The following is a 17,359-nucleotide window of genomic DNA, read 5'->3' as shown; positions in this document are numbered from 1 at the left end:
TGTTTTAAAAAACAAAGTTTGGAATATTACTGAGAACAAACATAATAGTGACACCAACACGTTCGATATTTGCATCATTATTTTCAGTTAGGAAAAAATTTGGTTCTTCTAAAGTATGGTAACTAAATTATCTAATCTAAAAGGTATAAAGGTATCAATTATACCATCCATAATATTAAGTTCCGGGGGGCTCATCGAGCTGAGCTGTTATGTTTGGAAAAGAAATTCTCTTGTCAACAACTCCTTAATGTTTTGATTGTTTGAATTTCCTTGTTTGCATTAAAATTTAAAAAATTTTTATTTGATGCCTGTCAGTCGCTACACTACAAGTTACTCGATTATTTTTTATGTTTTATAATGGAAATGTAAATGAAAACCGAAAATCCAGGAAAACATTTTTGAGAATGAAAACCTTTTACGGTGTATGTTTTTGGATTAAAATTTTTAATGAATTTTTAACATTTTTGCTTTTATATATATTTTACTTAACTTATATTGTTAAGGTATAGTACTGTATTCATGCTAACGTTTGTTTGTTTTTTTAACTTATTTTTTTATCCGAGCGATTTTTCTACTTACAGCAAATACAATGTTCCGTGGGTTTTAATCGGCATATGAAGTGTCATAAATTCAGGTTTTAAGTTAAAACAAAACTGAAGTGTCAAAGATTTAAGTTTTAAATATAAGAATTTGAATCCTCGGCACTTCAGTGTCGATTAAAACTTTTAACGAAATAAATAAAAAAGTATAAAACACTACATTTAAAAGTTGCAGTTTGCTCAAGCGGCTTTCTTTAACAGCATAAAAAATAAGGCCCATAATGCAGTAGTACATCTGGTTACATCATGTTATAGGAACATGTCTTAATCTTAGCGTTGGTAAAATATTTCTAGAACTTTAAAAGGGTGAATTGGAAACGAAGAACACGTTCAAGTGTTTTAAACTGTCATGCGTTTGAAGAAAATCTGTAAATTATTTATAATTAAACTTTCTTTGATCTCAGTTATTTATAATAATATAATAAAACATACTTTTTATAACATTACATCAAAGACTTTAAATGTTTTAGATGTTAGAGAATTCTTATTCATATCCATTACGGTTAATGTTAAAGTAATTGAATTCCATTTTTTATAACTACTAAAGTAAGTTGAAAGTTAAGGAAAGCAAACCGAGCCAAAGTAAGCAAAGTAAAAGTTAACTTTTGTGTTGCAGCTGTTGTGCAAATTTTTTTCTATTCATATTTCAATTTACGTGTTTTTAAATAAAGCATTAGAAAATAATCTAGAAAAAATGAAAAATGGTATTAAAAACTCATATTGAAAATACCTCTCCCTATATTTTACTTGCATATCAAAAATTCTTTGAGTGCCGGATTTTCGCAATCATAAATACTAAATTATCACTTGTAATTAATCATTATTGTTTCAAGCTTTGTAACTGTTGAGACCAATTGAGATAATTAGCTGTTCTTGCTAAAGATGCTCCCAGATCTTTTAGTAAGATGATATCAAATGATTTTATATTTGTAGCTAACTTTAGTTCAACTCATAAAGTTTTGAACTAGTTCCTTAAATTATAGAATAATTTATGCAATAAGATTAAATTATTGAATAATTTATTCAATAGGCCTATTGTATAAACTGTTATATAAATTATCGTGTAAGTTTTTGTAAACATTACAAGAAATGGTACCAAATATAATCACAAAAGTTGGGAAAACTTCGTTTCTGAACTCATTCATTCTTAAACGGACTCTAACAATTTCAAAGCAAAATTCAAAGATAAATGACGAAGAAATATCAAAAAAAAATTGGGAACGAAGATGCGAGTTGGCAACCGCCTATCGAGCATTTGCAAAGTAAGTTTATAATTGAAAACCACAGGAGAAAAAACAATTATGTCACATTTCGCAAATTTTGCGAAATATGGATTTTAAAGTTTGAAAGTGTCTTACATTTCTATAGAATATGTTTTTAACTGCTCTTTACTAGCGAAGCAGGTGATTTTAAAATGTTTTTACATAGTCAGATCAATATTTAACATGGAAAAAAGAAAGAAAAGGGGATAGCAAGTAATATTAAAATTTGTGACATGTCTGGTTTTCCCTTGTGGTCTTCAATTATCTTCAACCGCTATGATTGCTTAATTCGTGCACTGCATATATGTTATGTAACATATGTATGCAACACCTACGCAAAATTTTTTTTATTTGTATGTGTTGCACACATCTTATTTAATACTTTTTATAAATAAAAGTTTTTTCCTCATGTTTAGACTAAATATGAATGAGGGTGTGTGCAACCATCTAACAACCAAAGCTCCATCACTTCACCACAATGAGGAAATTATTCTGATCATTCCGTACGGCATTTATTGGTCAGAGGTTACGCCACAATGTTTAGTCGGTGAGTTAATTAGATATCTAAAATGAATGTTGTTTATTGAAAACCAATGGTGATTAGTAAACTGATAATAAAAAGACAACGATGACGTCGTGATGATGATTTTGTAAAATTAGTGATGTAACAAGTGGGACAACGTTCTCTGTGACATAATCAAACGTTGCTACTAACACCATAATAGCAAATATGTTAGCACAAAACTTGCTCGGAAGTGCCCCACGAACCATGGCGCTTTGGAGCAATTGTTTCCTTTTGTTCCGAGGTGTCTTGGTTAGGATTTTAACTTAAAGCTATTCATATGAAAACAGCAGTAAGCATCGCAGCACATACCTATGATTGGCGATGTAAAACATATTCATATGCACAAAAGTATTGCTTTGTGTAATAAAACAATTATAACCAATATTCCTGCCCGATGTTGTATTACTTAATTACATTATTCTAACAACTTACAATTGTGTAGCATCAAATTCTTTTGGTAAATCTTAGGCATCCATAAAGATAGCGGTAAGCTGATAGAAGGAAAAGATGAACCTGAAATAACTGCACACAGCATTCATAGAGGAATCTATCGCCATAGGCCCGAAGTTAACTCCGTTATGCACACCCACAGTGAATATGCAGCAACTTTATCAGTATTGGAGGTAATGATTTGGTTGTAATCATTAATTAAATTTTCTAATAAAATTGCTTCATACTCTGCTCTACCTTAAGTTAGTGTTCTTTCAACTATAGGATATGGAAATCAAGCCGATTCATCAGAACTCCTGTAGATTTATTAAAAACGTAATGTACGACAAAGGCTATGGCGGGATTTCAGTTGACGGAGAAAATGACGTATATGCATACAATTATTTTAATTATGAAAGACTTTTTTTTAATACTGGTATAAACTCAATTCTGAATAATAAACCAATAAATAATTTTACACCAGGAAGCTGACCGCTTAGGGAAAATTATTGGAGATAAAGATATATTATTGATGGGAAATCATGGTACAACATCAGTGGGGAGCTCAGTTGCAATGGCTTTCGATCGGCATTATTACTTCGAAGTTGCTGCCAAAATTCAAGTGTTGGCCTATCAAACTGGAAAACCTTACAGGTGATAGTTAACTTGAGCCAAATTGGAAAGTTCTAAGTTGGGGATTCGCTTTTACTTTAAATTTTTCAACAATACTGAGTGACGAATTGAAGTTTTTGATTTTTTAAAGAGCTAATTTTAACATTATTTAAAAATAATTGTAAATTCAAAAAAGACTGTGAGGGTTTTCTAAGGATTTAAGATTAACCAAGTCTCTTTAGATGCTTGAATTTATCAATACATCAAGGCTATATAGCTACATATATCTAATCAAACATCATCAAAAAAATTTAAGCATCTGTTAACATAGCTCTTAATTAATTGATTTTTTATTTTAGAATGTTGAGTTCGGATGTGGCAATGTCTGCCTATAATCACATGTACCTGCACCGTCATTTTTATGCAAACGCACACTTTAGTGGTATTCAAAAAGTGCTAATGCGAGAAGATCCTACTTTTCTGACAAAATGAATGCACTGTGATTATGCTAATTAATAAATTGATTAGGTTTTTTATTCTCTCTCTCTCTTTTTCTTTCTTTTTCTCTCTCTGTCTCTCTTTGTCTCTCTTTGTCTCTCTTTGTCTCTCTTTGTCTCTCTTTGTCTCTCTTTGTCTCTCTTTGTCTCTCTTTGTCTCTCTTTGTCTCTCTTTGTCTCTCTTTGTCTCTCTTTGTCTCTCTTAATCTCTCTTTGTCTCTCTCTCTCTTTTTATATATATATATATATATATATATATATATATATATATATATATGTATATATATATATATGTATGTACATACACATAAATAATGCATAAAAATGTTCAGAGACTTCTATTTTTATTTACCTTTTAAAAATATCGAAGCCCATATCTTAACCACTCCAAGTACAAGGCTGGTTACCCTGGTGACTAGCCACCCGATCCCCCCATTCCACCCCCATTCCCTTACTTCTATATAAAAAATGAGAATATGTAAAACAGATCTTTCAGTTATGTTTTAAACATCACTGATAGATCTGTTGTACATATAAACATCATGTATATCATTTTTTGTCATTATGGAGAAGTTGCAATAACTGCATAAATGAAGGTTTTTCGCAATAGTTCTAACTCCATAAATCATAGTTTTTCACGGTAGTTCTAGCTTTATAACTGTTTTGATAACTTAAAATAAAAACATTTAAAAAACAGCGTTGATTTTTAAGTGAGTTTTATCTTAAAACTTTCTTAGGATTTAACTTCTATTGTTAAAATACTCACATTAAATAAAATAAGATATTTAAAATTATATATTTTTTGCGAAAGAATATTTCGAGAGCACCTGTCACCCGAGTCGATGTCATGTTTATATTCTACTTCGTTAACATTTTACTGCGCAGTAAAAAATTTTAATGTTATAATTTTACTGCGTTCGTTATTATTTTACTGTCAGCGGATCAAAAATGTGGTGTTAGAAAGCACTTACGGATTTTGTATGAGCAGAAAAGAAGAAGAACATGATTTTTTAAATTAATGCTACTGAAATTTTTTCTTTAGCATTAGAAAAGTTTGCCTTTAGGAATACATCAAATAAGTTTTTACTGAAAGCTTCTTAGAGTGACTCTAAAACACTAACAGCTCGTTATGAGGTAAGGACAATTTGAAAAAAAGTTTTAACATCTAGAGACAACCTTTTTTTTATGTCTTTTGGAATAATGTGCGACAGAAGATGAGTGTTGCAAGTAATACTCTGCAATAGAAGGGGATTCCGTTGTGCACCATTGTGAAGTTCTATAATTCCCTTTCTGATCAATTTAGAAAAACACTAGTTGAGCGGTTTGATGAATTGGATGCCACTGCAAAAGCTCACATACCATTTGCATAAAATGATATTCGTACTCGAGAAATGAAACTATTTGCTTATAAAGATGGAACAAGGCGAGTTTTTTTTATCAACAACCAGGACAGGTTCCGCATCTAATGACTATATTACATATTGGATAAACTGATTTTAACAACTTTATCTTAGATTAAAAAAAAAAAGTTATTACACGGTTGTAATTCTCACAACAAACTGAAATAAATGTGAAAAAATATTCATTAAAACATCAAGCTTTTAAAAAAAACTCATCAAAAAACCTAATTTTCTTCCATTAATTTTCGTTTATGCTTGAAATTAAAGTAGATAATTTTTATAAAATGAACCTCTTACAAAAAAACTGGATTCACCGCTGTTAATGATCAATTCAGCTTAAGTTTATTGAACAGATTTTAAATTTAGCAATTTTCAATAGATAATAGTTTTCAGTCATACTAAGATGACTGAAACATTTTGAAGTATTTAGTAAACCTTTTACACAACCTTGGGATTTTACACAACAGTGGGAAGTTTATATTAACATAGTACAATTCATATATCTCTTAGAAATCAAATTTTCAACAGGAACAACATTTAAATAGGTAATTAAATACAATAAAAAAAGACATTAAAGAAAAATTGTTTCATTGGCATCTAGACAATTGTAAGTGTCCGTTTGAGCAATTTGCATAAGGCTTATTTCTTTACAAACAAATTCACTACTCAAAAGTTGAGGTGTAATCTATACGAAGGTAAAATAAAAAAAATTCTATCACATCAGTTCTAAAAAACAGCACTTTTTTTAGAGCAGTAAAAGTAAAGAAAATGTAGTAAGAAAGAATTTACTGAGATATTTGGTGAAATAAAATCCAGTAACATAAATTTGCAAAGAGAAAAGAAAGTTTTACGATTGGCGCTTAACCTCTTTGTGCCATGCACCCCAGATTGTCAGTAATTTTAAAGTTTTCTGATTTTCACTTTTGCTATTATGATAAATAATGGCAAAAAAAAATTTGCTGAAAAGAAAAGAAGAAAATTTCAAATCTTTTTTTTTGGAAAATTGAATCAAACTATAAAAGACACATCATTCATTTTCTTCATCTGTCTTAAGTTCTTTTTTGTATAAACAAGTTTTTCAACTTTGAATGCTGACAAATTTGTTCTCCTGTCATCACAGATATTTCCAGTTATGAAAAACACTCGTTCAGAGCTGGAAGAAGCTGCTAGAATTGCCAATGTTCTCCTGGCGAAGTGGGCAAGTTTGGGATACTTAAATGATAACTTCTTCCAGTAAAAAAGTACATCCACATTATCGATATTCTGTGTTGTTGTTAAATAGTTTTCTAATTCCTCCTTGATTTCCGTCATCAAGGAGGCCTCCCTTCCGGATTATCTACCACTTTTCCAAAAGTTTGGACCTTCAAACATTTAGAAGACCTTCTAACGTATCCAGTTGTTGTGCTTTCTTGTGGCTGTGTTTGTGTCATTGTGTCTTGTTGTGTGTCATCAATGAGAAATTGTGATGTGTTGGGCATCAATGAGGGATTGTGATGTGATTGTGATATCTAGAATTTTCAATGCTTCGGCAATAAGTAAATTCTTTGACTTAGGAGAATGATTAAAGAAGTCAACCAGCCCTGTCATCTTATCACTTAAATCTCTCCAACAACTCACATTTAGAGGCAACATTTTACACAATCAAATTTATCTTATGATCAACAAACCAGAACACATAATTTACAACACAATGCTTTCCAGCTTTCTTCATGTTTGCTCCACCATCGAATGTTATTGTCGTGCGCACATTTGGTCCCAAGTTTAGGTATTTAGTGAAGCTATCCAATCTTTTTGCAATTTCTTCCAATGATTGTTTTCCAGCAAAGTTTTATGAGGTGACCAAGAAACGCTACATTTAAAAACCCAAATCAATGTAGTGTCCAGTCATAGCAATATATGCTGCGTTGGTAGTCTTGTTGGTCCACAGATCAGACATGAATGATATTCCATCCAAATGAGGTTTGTCTTCATTCAATGTTTTATCAACTGCTGCCTTAATTGCACTGTATAAATCCGGAATTTTAGTATGAGAAATTTTCCTTGAAGAAATTGGCATATACTGTCTTTTAGTATATACTTTCACAAAGTGTTTCAAGTCATCATCGCAACTACATCAAATGACAACATGGCACTAGCTATCAACTGAATCATTGCAGCGAAAACTTCATTCTGTTCGTTGTCATTCCTAGACCATTAACTTTTGGTGAATAGTCGGTTTGTTGGTATTTTTTTGGACATTTGCTCTTTTCTTAACCTCTTTCTGGCTGAATTCGTAATAGTGGATGCTCTTGATGACCCAGCATCAGAAGAGGCTACAGTTGCAACTGTTAATCTTGCTTTCGTCCTGGCCTCTCTTGCTTCTTGTTTTTCAAAGATGGCCTCTCATTCCTGTTGTGCTCCCACTGGGCACCTTGTAATATCTATCTATCTATCTATCTATCTATCTATCTATCTATCTATCTATCTATCTATCTATCTATCTATCTATCTATCTATCTATGTACCTATCCATCTAACTATCGATATAAATATTTATTTATATATACATAAGTATGTAAGTATTTAATCGTACATAGAAAAGAAATATTTTAAATAAAAAAGTCGATCTTGTTGATTGTAGATTGCAAGTAGAAGATTGTTGTAGGAAATGTTCTCTGATATGAGTTCAAAATTTTGAATGATTTAAAAATTTTAAATGAGCAATATTCATATATGTCTTATTAATGAATAATTTAATTTAACGAATTACGATTGACAATATGTTAAACGATCTTTTTAATTAAACGATTTAAGATTCATTTTATTTGTTAGTTACTTTTTCTCATGTGAAATGTAAAGAAATTGTGAGGAACATAATCGGAAATCGAAAAGACAACTAATGTAAATAATTTTATACCATTTTATGTAATATTTTTGATATAACATATCGTAAATCGTTTAGGTACCTTTTTGTTCGATTAACCGTGTTCGATGTATTGAACAAACTAATTGGGTTCGATGCATCGAACACGGTGAGTTGTTCAATGCATCGAACACGAGTGATCTACTCAGCGTTTAACGATACATCGTCGTTCCCTATTAATTACTTTAATAATTATTTTTAAATCAATTGTTAATTAGTTAGGATAATTTAATTTTAATTATTGAAATTTAAACTTTAAAAAGTTCCAATGAAAAATGAACATCTGGAGTTACTGGAGAGATTTTGCTGCTGGCTGCTTGGCTAAGTCTAAATTCACCATAAGGTGATGCTTGCTTACTAACAATAACTTATGATGAAATCTGTTCAGCTTCAATTAGATCATTTGGAACTACTGCTCGAAAGTTTTGATGTCTCAGCTGTACAAAAACGACTACGACACATTTATTTCAGTTTGTTGAGAGAATTATAACCGTGTAATAACCTTTTTTTTTAAAATTTAAGACAAAGTTGTTAAAAAATGATTAATTGCTGTGTACAACGGCGAATTGACTTCATTTGATCCTCCTCAATACTAAGCGCCACAGCAGTATCAGCTTCTTCGATACATACTTCGATACGTCGTCTCTGGGAATGCGTATTACCCATTAGAATAAACAAAAACACCCCATGCTTATTTGAATTGCTATCGAGGAAAGATATTTATATTGATCGTAATATCGACGTAGGACAAGGTAAATTTCGCAAACTGAACCACAATTTCGAAATAAATTTGCACAATTTACAATCGTTGTTTTGGCTTGAGTATACTCATGGTTAAATGACAAACCAAACTGAGCATAAATTAGCTGTCATCTGTCAAAAAAATGTTGCAATTTGAAAAAAAAGCCTCTTAAAAAACCCATAATTTACCAATTTGCTCTTATCTCGGTCCGCATCTAAGTTTATTCCGTAGTTAAAACTAGTGAATTATATAACGTTCTCAAGTGTGCCCTTTACTTACAATTCGCTGTAAGTAAATTTGTTGCTTTTGAGGGAACACGTGTGTAGGCTGAATTAAATCTACTAACTCTGTTACAAAAACTTTTTTATTTACTGATATTACAAAGACATAATTAAACATGGAAATCGAAATTTTCATTTTCCTAAAGTAATATCGATTCCGTTTCTGTGAACACTTTGAACGAAAGTGATTGGTTTTTAAAGATTCTGCACAACCCTACTAAGCTGATTGCATGAGTGCAGAAGTTGTGAGATTGCAGGATCTTTTTATTCAGTTAGGAGTAAAAAAAAAAAAAGCAGCTGAAAAGAGAGATAACCACCATCCTAAGAAATAATCATGATTACTCTCTTTGCACATAGTGCTGCACTTAAGCACACAGATTTTGTTTAGCTGATTTAAAACATTGAAATGTATTTTTTCAAACACTTTCGCTAATCTTAAAGACAAACATTCTATTTAACTCTGTCATAGTTATTTAATACTAACTACAAAGAATATTTCATAAATAACGATGGGGGCATAACTTGAAATTATTATTCAAGAAAGGAAGATCATTTGTTAATAAAAGTTTACATACTTATAGAATATAAAAACTGCAAGGGATCTTAGTCCGATGTGCAGAGATGTAACAACAGCTGTGTTAATTCAGGAAACGGAGAATTTGAGAATGTCAATGACGTTTCACATTTTATACGTGAAAGTAGCAGTTACTTCAAAATTTTAATCCCTCAAACTTGTTTTCTGATTAAATAAACATTCTTCAACATCTTCAAACGAATCTTGGATCGCACGAAAAATTTTTCTCCAATAACTGTTTATATAATTGGATGCAGATGTTAAACTCTTTTTTAATTTTTAAAAATGTCAATTATTTTGTCCATTATCCTGCATTGACAAAAGGACTTGTATAAATTCAGGACTTGAACGGACACTGAGATGAGAAATATTGCTGTTTTCTTCAAGAATTACATCTGATTTCATTTTTAACGAGGTTTTGAGAGATAAATCATAAAAAGTAGCCTTTTTTGGATGTAAATATAAATTTTCATTACCAAGCTTCGTTTTCGGAAAAACATGATTAACAGTTCTTACTTCGTTTTCTTTTTTAGTTTTCTTTCCTCTTTCAACGTCAGCTTTAAAAACATTCTTTTTGTCCAATAACTTAAACTTATCGCAGCAATTTTGATTCATGGCTTCAAATGCTATGAGGTTAACCTTTCAGAGTTGCAATAAAACCCTTCATTCTTCTGATCAGAGGCTCTCTTTGGATGTCTAGTGTTTAAAATCGATACAAATTTTTCTGCTATGATCTTTGAATAAGCAGATTGAAACAAGTGATCATCTGTGTTTATTCACAATTAAGATATGTTCAAATCCTAATGCAAATAAAGTTTGAAGTAAGAAAAAATTGAGGAGGGGCATAGCATTACTAAAGCATTTCAAACGTCATTATTTAACTAACAGAGTTCACTAAAAAATGCAGATTATTGCGGTTAAAATTTGTAATAGTTACGTCATCTATTCTTTGCGTTAAGCCATAAACAACTTAATTTGCGTTAGGAATTCTCTTGGGAAAATCAGGATTTTACTAGATTTGATACTAGAAAACCAGATGGCAATAAAAATTCCGCATAATAAAAATGTGGTTTATTTTGCGTAACTTTTTATTTTATTAATCTTATGCTAAGCGTAAAGATATTGCATTTAAGTGGTTATGAAGTGCGTAGTTGAACACTTACATACAGTAAGTATGCAAATTACGTAGTTGTTCCATACAGTTGGGAAAAAAATTAAAAAGTAAAATAAGTGCAAAGCATGAAGAATTTTTCTGCCGAGTGGAATTGATAAACGACACTGCAAAACTGTTGTTATTCCTACCAGAGTACTTTACCAAATTAAAATTTATTCCGAAAATAGGGCAAAAGTAACAGTCAGTAGCACACTTTCGCGCCATATTAGGCTTTACAATTCACCAATCAAAAGATCGCATTTTATATAATTATAAAAGGCTAAGTTCACCCCCGGCTATACATTTTATGAAATTATTAACTAATCAATCTCACAATATACTTTAAACAGCTCGTCGTTCTAAAACTCAAGTCACCAAAGTTTTATACCTTTTATCAAAAGTAGCCCAATCCCACACTAAACCTTAATCTTATCAAGTAGCTAATCTGAAACTTTCCTTAATCTTACTAAAGGCAGGATTCTATGCTACATCAGTGTTATCCGAAGTGGCGTTACTATTAAGTGGTAAATGCAAGAGGTGGGGATCAACGAAAAAATAGGCTTTAAAAAAACAAAACGAACAATTTTGATAATAATTAATGAAATTCATCTTTTAATTTTGTTGTTGGATTTAGAGTTAAAAATTACTCCATTGCTAGATCAGATATAACTTTCATTGAATTTCGCTTTATTATATTTTCAATGGGAAAGAAAAGGCTTCTATAAAACCATAATTGTACTAAGGCAAGATTTTATGTGAAAAAGATCAAAAGTAAAGGATTTTGGTTTCTACTTGTTTTAAAAGTAGAAAAAAACAGAAACGTTCAGAAGCAAACAGCAGAGAGAATCAATAGATAAAGTAACTTTCAGACTTTAACATACTTCTTGTTAAGTAGCTTCGATCCGCTTGTTAAAGTTCTCGCTTATCAACAAATCTTTTTGATCATATTGTTTTTTTTTTTTTTTCTATGTTGCTGAAATACGTTTAGTTCTCATTGTTTTTGCTTAGTTATATGGTAACTGCTACTTTATTTGTATATGTTTGAGTTAGTTACGTACATCTTTTTCTATTTTTTTGTACTCAGCTTCGCATGGCTTATATTACGAAGTACTTATGTTTAAGAGTTGTGCTTGTAAAGACAGTTTATAACAAGCTTGAAAAGGCAAATTCGTGAAAGGGGAAAGTTATATATGAAGCACTTGGTTCAGCACATTTAAGCATCTTAACGGAAGCCAGCAGCCTTACTGTAAATTCTTAAGACACCAAATTTTTAGGCTGAGTTGAAGAGTGTATCAAAAAACTGTGATAAAAATTACAAAAATGTAGTTTCAACATTTACAACAGAACATTTTAAACATAAAAAAATAATATAAATAAGAATTAATCAAAGACCCAACAGGGTAGGGTTGGGTAAAATGTGTTGTGGATAAATGGTGCAGGACAAAAAGTTCGTTAAAAATCCTTTGGAATTTTTTACTGGCTTTTGAGATTCTTATTGGAGTGTTATAAAACTTCTTTAAGATTTGTATAAAATTCTTATATACTTTTGAAAGATTGTAGAACTTTTTGTCCAGGGGAGTCACTTAAGTAATAATGAAATTATTTTGTATAAGGTGAAAGATGAGTAAGTTTGTATCAGATTTTATAGTAATAAATAAACCCGTCAAAAAAACACTTTCAGAATTGTTGCAAGAAAAAGCGTCATTCTTTCATGATAAACCCTTTTACCTCTACTAACTCATTTTGTCCCACCTCACCCATAGAAAGTTACCAATAAAAACTAAAATGTTAAAAACTGACTTCCCTTTGTCACTTAACCTGTTTTGGTTTGGGATTGAAGCATAATATCAAATTTGATTTTTTGCTACCAACCTATATTGCTGCCAATTTTAGTTGCCACCAACCTCGATTAAACAATTCAATAGAAACCTCTCTATATATTGCAATATAGGACCGTTTGTCTGCGTCGTAAAATAAATTGGGCTAGATAAGAATTTTTTACAATTTAATAAAAACTTGATGAAGAACTTCGATGAACTTTTCATTCAAACTTTATAGTTTTTCTAAAAATCCACCAATTGACTATTTGTTTTCATCGAGGTAAAGTAATTTCCGAATCTATGAGTGAATCGTTACACTTGAGACTTTTTAACAGTAGATAGCGACATTTGGTACTTTACAGCAAATAACCTTAATACCAGTTTTACAAAAAAATGTTAATGGAGAAAGCATAAAAGTAGATTAAATTATCTAATTTAAGAAACAAAATTTCTGTTTAGTGTTAGGATTTGAACACAAAATCTTGTATAAGTATTTTGCTGAATAATAAAAAAACCAACCTGTCCGTACTTTGCTGGATACTTATCGTTTCTTTGAGAAACAATTCTACGTTAGCCGTCTCTCTCTCTTTGAAAAATAATATACTTGATTTCTACAAAGTTCTAGGTATTTTAATCAATGTTTATCAAGGGAGGTTGAAGTTATTAATGCAAAATGAGAAGGGGATTTGAAATTTTAAAAAATAAGCGAAAAAATGGATGATACCAGTTCATTTTATTAGTGGGTACAAAAGAGGCTATATTTTTACTTATTATTATCTTTATTACTCGTTTTACTTATTATTATTTTACTTACCATAAATTTGACTTATTTTTACTCTTTCTTAGACATTTTTGAAATAGGTTCATGCCAAATAAAGGAACTTACTCATTCAAAATAATTATTTTTAGTAAATAAAAAGTGAACAAACTTTTATTAAACCTTAAACTTTAAGAACAAAAAAATTAAGACAAGTAATTACTTGTTGACAAGTAATTACTTGCATTAATGCATGCGTAATGATAAATAAATGATTTGGACTCATTAATGGCAGAGACAATAGAGTGGGAGAGTATTTAGGTATAAAAAGAGAGAAATAACTTTCTGTCCGAAACTAATTTCTAAAATTTTTATTCTTAGATTATTAAATACTGAAAAAGAATTTTACTGAAAATGAAGGCAATTCTATTTTTAAAAAAATCAAAATTAGTTTATAAAGTTATTATTAGTTTAATATTAAAGCTGAATATAATTTATATCTACAAAGTTGATAAAAAACAAGATTTTTTAATAGTTTTAACTTGAACAAAATATTTTAGTTAAAGTTTAAAAAAAAAAATACTATCCTCACCAACAATCATTTTAAAAATATTCATCATGGCCAGATTCAGTCATCTGCAAGATGTCCCAGAGAATTCAGCAAATATGGTCCAAGTACGAAATGAACATCGTGCGAAATGGTCAATTTGTACTTATCTTATTAAAAACTATCTGTTGCTCTTCAAATTTATACTATGATATTTTTAAAACAGTTCTTTGTTTTGATTTAGAATTATGATATAGCTTTGTTCGGTCATGAGGTTTAAAATTCTTATGTATTTAGATGAATTTTATGCTGGGTGTCCCAAAATTCACGCAAGATATGAATTTTTCAGCCACTTTGCAATAAAATGTAGACAACAAAAAAACAAACAAACAAACAAACAAAAAACAGTTTGATAGCTGACAGTTTGGGGATAGTAAAAATGGAGAGTTACACGAGAGAACAACGTGTTTTCATTGTTGATCAATATTTCAAAAATAATGAAAGTTTGGCGGCCACAGTTTGAAAATTTCATTCAAAATATGGTACTACTCCTCACGAGATACTCTTCTCTTGCTATAGCTGTTTCTTTTCTTCACTTGTGGCTGACCATGTTTGGAAATAAAGGTTGTAAGAAATATGTAATATTATTTCCATACAACGAATCCAAGTACACGTAGTCCAAGTACGTGTACGTAATGTAAGCCATCCGTATTGATACGAACTTTCATTTTCAGGCCTAGAAACCACTTTAGTCAAACCGTTCGTTTGCCACATATTGTACATGTAGACCCAGAAGGCACTTTTCCATCTATCATTGTTAGAAAAAGTTCATGGCTTACTTATACTCTTTTATAATTTTTATTAATTATAGACAGCCGCAAAGAGTTTACTTGGCTCTTTATTTCATCTACAATAGCTTTCGTTTTCTCGGGAGTCTCTTTGCAAAATTCTATGCATACAGGTCGACAAAAACGAACAGACGAAGGTGCCGTATTTTGCCAAACAACTGCGCCAGTTTCTTTATCAATGAATTTGATAGGCACCAAAGAACTAATAAACAAATTTGAATCAGAAATAAGTTCAGATTCTTGGAAGTTTCTGCTTGTATTGGTTTAGGCCAGAGAAACCATCTCAGCCCCATTTACTATATGAGAGTAAATGTTAGAATTCAATACTGTACACGGAATCTATGGTCAAAATTCTAGCTACAGTGTGATTCAAGAAATCTTACAGTTCCAGAACTTTTGCATGTGTGTTCGTAATTTCTATTGCAGATATATTGGATGGCAGGTCTATTTAATTTCTTGCATTTTATAATATGGTGGGATTATGGACCAATTTCATTCATTTGTCACATTCCTCATGTAAAAATATTTTTCTTTTGTTCAATCTACATCAATGAACATGCTGAGTGCTTCTTCATCCGTAAGCATATTTTTCTGGCTTGCGTTTTCCATAAAACTCGATATTAAGCTTTTTTTGTCTTCATCGACAATCCTTAATGATTCGACAATTTTTGCTTCTGCTCCTTCTCATGTTGAACGTAGCGCCTGAAGATCTGTATTAAAGATATGCATGAATCCATATTCCTTAAGCAACATGGTATTTTTTCTTTTTTTTTGCTGGATTCTGACGAATCTCCATGAGACACGCAGGGTCTTCCACGGTTTTAAAAAGAAGTAGATGTGGCGTGGAGTCGGTAATTTTGTCTTTTGAGTTCGGTAAAGATACATAAAATTCAAAATTCAACCAACCACTATTCTTAGATGAAAAAAGCTTCCTTTTTCCGTTACACCTATGTCTATCGTTTATTAAACGACAGAATAATGTGCCTTTGAATATCACTAAGGATAAAACACAAGTTGTCCTCAGAAACTTGATAATTTTCTTTTAAAATGGTTGGCAGCGCCTCAACTGTCTTTCCTCCATCAATATAGGAAAGCAGTAATTTACACTTCGAACACTTAAAAGTTGTCATTTTAACAAGTTACTAAGGTAACGTACGTAATATTCAATAGTCAAACGTGTCGGCTTAATTTCCACTGTGAATTTGTTATACTGATATAAATGTTTCAATTCTTTACATATTGGCAGTGAACATTTACCACAAAATGAGTGCAAAAATACAAGAATGCCATGGTATCAATAAAATATTGATGATAAATTAAAAAACATAAACCAAACTACTGTTATAAATGAACAAAATTTGAAACCCTGATAAACAGTGATTTGTGTTTTTTTTTTTACTTTTATCACTTTTTTTTTCCCGATATTTTCAAAAACCGCACGTCATTCTGCACCTCATTCTTATACATGTCGTTTCTGCACTTCATTCATATACATATTTTTAATAAACACTTAGGCTACACTACTATATTAAATGTAAAGCGTGGGTAAGCGTGGGTAACTGCCAAAAGTCTCAGTGAACTTGAAGAATACTTTTTTTTCATTTAGCTTGTTGTTCTATTAAATACTCCTAAACTGAACTATGTAATTAAAAATGTATAATTTTCTTAAAACCTCAATAAGATGAGCTTTTCAAAAATGTATAACACTCTATAATTATTTCTAGAATGTTTTATAGAAAATTAACTTTTAAAGTGATGAGGCGAACAGGTTTGAATTGAACATTCACAAAAATAGTAAATAGTACGGCTTCAAAAACTTTGTTTTTATATATAATTATGGGAAATTCCTGCTTAATAGTTATAATTGACTATTAAACTGTTAAACAAAATTGAAATATAATGTCAGTAGCGACATTATTAAAAGACATTTACGCTATGCTGTTATTCCACCATTTTCCACAGTGCGACCGTGTAAATTACAATAATTCCCGATATTTTAGATTTTCTTTAAATTTAAAAGATAAACAGAACTTTACTAAACTTATTCTATACATGAGTAGTGCAAAAAAAAAAGTAAATTAGGCAAATAACTTATATATTGCGCTCTATTTTTGAAGCAGAGAGTATAATAGGCCGGGTGAATAAAAATGAGCAATTGCTTTTACTCAGTAATTGGTCAGCTTTACGTGAATTAAAACTTCAGCAGTTTTCCTCATATTTTTATTCAAGTAAAGGTAAGCAATTTACTCAGTAATTGCTCAATTTTACGTGAATAAAAACTTAAGGAAAGTTGTTGAAGTTTCTATTCACGTAAAGCTGACCAATTACTGAGTAAAAGCAATTGCTCATTTTTATTCACCCGGCCTAATAT

The 17,359-nt window shown here is 30.6% G+C and overlaps 1 protein-coding gene across 2 annotated transcripts; it reads left to right on the top strand.

Moving 5' to 3' along the window:
- Positions 1-322: 322 nt before the first annotated feature.
- On the top strand, positions 323-4,010 carry LOC149883680 (uncharacterized). 2 transcript variants are annotated; one of them, XM_090099134.1, is made up of 6 exons: positions 323-422; positions 2,278-2,408; positions 2,895-3,049; positions 3,141-3,242; positions 3,340-3,509; positions 3,827-4,010. In XM_090099134.1, exons 2-6 carry the CDS (start codon positions 2,285-2,287, stop codon positions 3,957-3,959), a joined length of 684 nt encoding a protein of 227 aa, XP_089955260.1. In that variant the 5' UTR covers positions 323-422; positions 2,278-2,284; the 3' UTR covers positions 3,960-4,010. The 2 variants fall into 2 exon arrangements, with proteins under 2 accessions (XP_089955260.1, XP_089955259.1); XM_090099133.1 differs by lacking the exon at positions 323-422 and adding an exon at positions 1,586-1,861.
- Positions 4,011-17,359: the final 13,349 nt, after the last annotated feature.

Source organism: Hydra viridissima, unplaced genomic scaffold, assembly GCF_058129835.1.
Source record: "Hydra viridissima isolate aposymbiotic clone 2 unplaced genomic scaffold, HvirCarnegie_v1 scaffold_9, whole genome shotgun sequence".
Classification (NCBI taxonomy): domain Eukaryota; kingdom Metazoa; phylum Cnidaria; class Hydrozoa; order Anthoathecata; family Hydridae; genus Hydra; species Hydra viridissima.
The sequence above is the reverse complement of the archived record's forward strand: the minus strand, read 5'-3'. Positions and strand labels throughout refer to the sequence as shown.